This window comes from Podarcis gaigeae (genome assembly GCF_964106915.1).
Source record: "Podarcis gaigeae genome assembly, contig: HAP1_SCAFFOLD_186, whole genome shotgun sequence".
NCBI classification, from domain to species: Eukaryota; Metazoa; Chordata; class Lepidosauria; order Squamata; family Lacertidae; genus Podarcis; species Podarcis gaigeae.
The window spans coordinates 4,568-8,123 of NW_028153393.1; the positions used below are offsets into that span (position 1 = coordinate 4,568).

At 54.8% G+C, this 3,556-nt stretch overlaps 1 protein-coding gene across 1 annotated transcript; it reads right to left on the reverse strand.

The window, feature by feature from the left end:
* Positions 1-233: 233 nt before the first annotated feature.
* Positions 234-3,212, reverse strand: LOC310837156 (uncharacterized protein; the record flags this gene model as incomplete). The annotated part of the gene is made up of 3 exons (XM_083757302.1): positions 234-610; positions 2,244-2,800; positions 3,205-3,212. The coding sequence occupies 3 exons, from the start codon at positions 3,210-3,212 to the stop codon at positions 525-527; spliced, it is 651 nt and encodes a 216-aa protein (XP_083613428.1). The 3' UTR covers positions 234-524.
* Positions 3,213-3,556: the final 344 nt, after the last annotated feature.

Sequence of the window (3,556 nt, forward strand, 5' to 3'; positions counted from 1 at the left end):
TCTGAGAGATGCAGTCTTCCCACACACCTGAAGAAGTGCAAATAGCGATGGAAAATAGAAATAGTGTGGGGAGAAGTTCACAATGTTTTGTCAGCAATAATATTACAGACAACAGTTTGGGGTGGTGGGAGCCTCTGGTTCATACACACAAAGAAACAATTTTCATAAAATGCTACCTTTCTTTCCCAGTTCAAAATATGCTCTGCATTTTTGAAAGTCCAGGAGTGCCTAAATGAAAACAACCAGGGTGGTTTTTTTAATGCTCTGTTAAGTCACAAATCCCTGTAGTGCAAATGCATGCAAACACACACACACATGGAACAGCAAATGGAGCAATCAGACCAGGAGCAAAACAACTTTTACATGGAAGATGGAAGGAAGCACAGCCCCCTTCAGCGTGCCCAGAAGCTGGTCGGGCATGAAGATGAAGTGTATATCAGAGCACATGGCCGCGTTGGTGTTGGGAGCTGGGTCTCCCCTCCAGCCACCAGCCCTCCAGCCCTCCTGAAGATGCTGCTCCTGGGCTACCGCCGGCGAATGGGCTTGTACACACACACAGACAGCAGGATCATGGCGACGAGCAGGATGCCAAAGACACTTCCCATCAGAACTGCAAGAGAAAGGAAGAGCGAGAGCCTGGGCTGATAAGGCATGGAGGAGGGCAGCCAGGGACTGATTCAGGCTACAGGGCACGCTGCTCTCTCTTCAAGAGCAGGAGCTGGGAGACACAGGGTGCAGTTACAGGCTGGGAACAGGACTTGGGAGAAACCAGGGTTCAAATCTCCACTCGACCGTGAAGCTCCCTAAAGGTAAAGGGACCCCTGACCATTAAGTCCAGTTGCAGATGACTCTGGGGTTGCGGCGCTCATCTCGCTTTATTGGTCATGTGGCCAGCATGACTAAGCTGCTTCTGGCGAACCAGAGCAGCACACTGAAACGTCGTTTGCCTTCCCGCCGGAGTGGTACCTATTTATTTACTTGCACTTTGACGTGCTTTCAAACTGCTAGGTTGACAGGAGCAGGGACCGAGCAACGGGAGCTCACCCCGTCGTGGGGATTCAAACCGTCAACCTTCTGATCAGCAAGCCATAGGCTCTGTGGTTTAGACGACAGCACCTAGGAGCCCTCAAAGGCCAATCACACACAGTGGCTTCCAACCTTCGCTACCAATTCCTCCCATTTTCAGAATTCCTTGGACTCTTGCTCTCATCCTTGGGCACAACAAGAACCAGTGCTCCTACTGAGCATCTGCTAGAGCAGAAACAGGAAACCTGTAGCCCTCCAGATTCTGTTGGACTCTGCCAGGGGCTGTCAATGGGGAAATTCCAGTCTGCAATCCTTGCTGGCCCCATCCTGGCTGCAAGTAAATGCAGCTGGGCCAGGAACTGCCTGGCAGGGTGAGGAGAAAGTGGTGGGAGCCCCAGCCTGGCTGGGAAAAGAAACAGCCAAATGACCAGCAAGCTGATTGTGGGGATTCTCAGAAGCATAATGAGGAACACCTTTGGAAGTCTTCTTCACAGGATTGGAGGAATAGTACAACTTATTACTGATGCAACTTTCTGACAGTGAGGTGTAAATCTCAGCACATTTAAGTCACAATTGGACTGGGAGGCAAAACAATTCAAGAAAGGAAGCTCAGTGCTGAGAGCCAGCCCAGGAGGCACCGAGGCCTCTGAATGCAGTTGCCAGGAGGAGAGAAAGGCCTCACTTGCCAGTTCCCCCCTGTGAGAACAGGAGGCTGGACTGGATGGGTCACTGGCCTGATCCAGCAGGCTCCTCTGGTATTAAAAAAAAGACATGCAGGGTCCACAGAGTCTGTCTTTTCCATGGTTTTTCACCCCCCCCCACTCCCCGCAGCATAGGCAGGGTGTCCGAGAGGCCATCTAGTCTACCCCAGGCAGGCGCTACCTCCTCCTCCTTCCCTGGCCCCGGCTGCAAAGGGCAAACCAGTTCATCCTGCCGGCCCTTGGCTAGAGAAGGCCTTTGGCCCTGCAGGGAGAACTGAGCCAGGAACCACAGGGATGGAAGTGGGGAGGGAGGCAAAGCCCCCCCCCCAAGTTCCGGGGCTCCCTTTCCACGGGGGGGGGGCGAACCTGCAAGCGGCGGGCGCGGAGTGATGGGCTTGGGGCAGGCGAGGGAGAGGGAGGACTGGAGGGGCGGGAGGCGGCTGCAGGGCCGTGGACCCAGGCGTGCGAGGAGGGTGCCCTCTCTCCCTCGGGGACCCAGGCGTCCGGCCTCCTCACCCAGGTTCTGCGTCTGGAGCACGGCGTAGGGCCGGCTGTTCCCTGGCGGCGCCGCCGCCGCCTCGGCCTCGTCCCGCAGCGCGTCTCCGCCGGCCGCCCGCAGCCGCAGCAGCAGCAGGCCCGCCGCCCGCCAGCCGCCGCGCCGCCCCATCCTCGCCCGGCCCCTCTGCTTCAGGCCCCGCGCCGGCAGCGGAGGCCGCCCGCCTGCCCGCCCTTCGCCCTCCTCGGGGCCAAGCCGCAGGGCAGCCCCGCCCGCCAAATCCCCGTAGCTCCACCCGCTGTCTTCTGCACGTGTGGATGCGGCCAAGTTGCCAGCACGTGTTCGGCCAAGGTGCTTCGAACGGGAACCTGGCCGGTGGGCCCCGCAATGCCACGCTCTGCCCAGCGCAGGGAGGGAGGGCGGCGGGTGAACGAGCGAGCGAGGGGGTTGCCAACCGGCCCCAAAAAAGGTTGCGCGTGGACACGAGGGCTTTAGGACCCCGGGGTCTCCTTCAGCCCCCTCCCGAGCATTGCATGCTGGGAGTGGTAGTCTCCATTCTCGGATGTCGCTGGACTCTCTGGAGAGAGGAAAGTGGAAGCTCGGCGTGCCTGAATTCAAGGGGAGTTACTCCCAAGCGTGCATAGGATTGTAGCCTAAATGCAAATAACCTAAGCAGGCTTCAAAACCATGGGTCAGTCAATGCGGCTTTTAATTTCCTGCTCTTTTTATTGCATTTTAATCAATGTTATCTCGTTTCACCCGTTACCTCCTTGCCTTGGAAAAGGCAGCAAGCTACAGATCTTTCCTAGAAATAAAACGAGAACGAAACAGTCCCCAGCTTTGAAGAATTCGGATTTTCATAGGTTTAAATCTCACTCATTTCCTAGCTGTTTTTGTTTATAACCAGATATTCTACAAGTCTGTGCATTTTGCAAAAGTTTCCTTTCTTTTCCGAGAGCACTTTCTGAATGGAGTTGGCACCCAGCCATTTCCATTTCCAGAGGGCTAGTAGCCACACCAGTCCCTTACAGCAAAAACGACAGTCTTGTGGCACCTCAAAGGCTAACAAATTTATTATCACGGCATAAATGTTTTGTGGACTTCATGGGACGCAGTTGTGACCCAGCATCTCTCTGAAAGGAACCACAGTGCAAATACATTCTCAGGGTAACCCCTTCCTCCTTTGCAGAGCTCACCTCACCTCCCCAAAACAAATAAATTGGTAAATTGGGGAATACAAGAGGGTATTAAATACAAGAGAATTAAAATCCACAGTGCTTCCAGCTGTGTACAATAAAATAAGATGGTCTCCAAGTCAAAGGACACTGGAGAC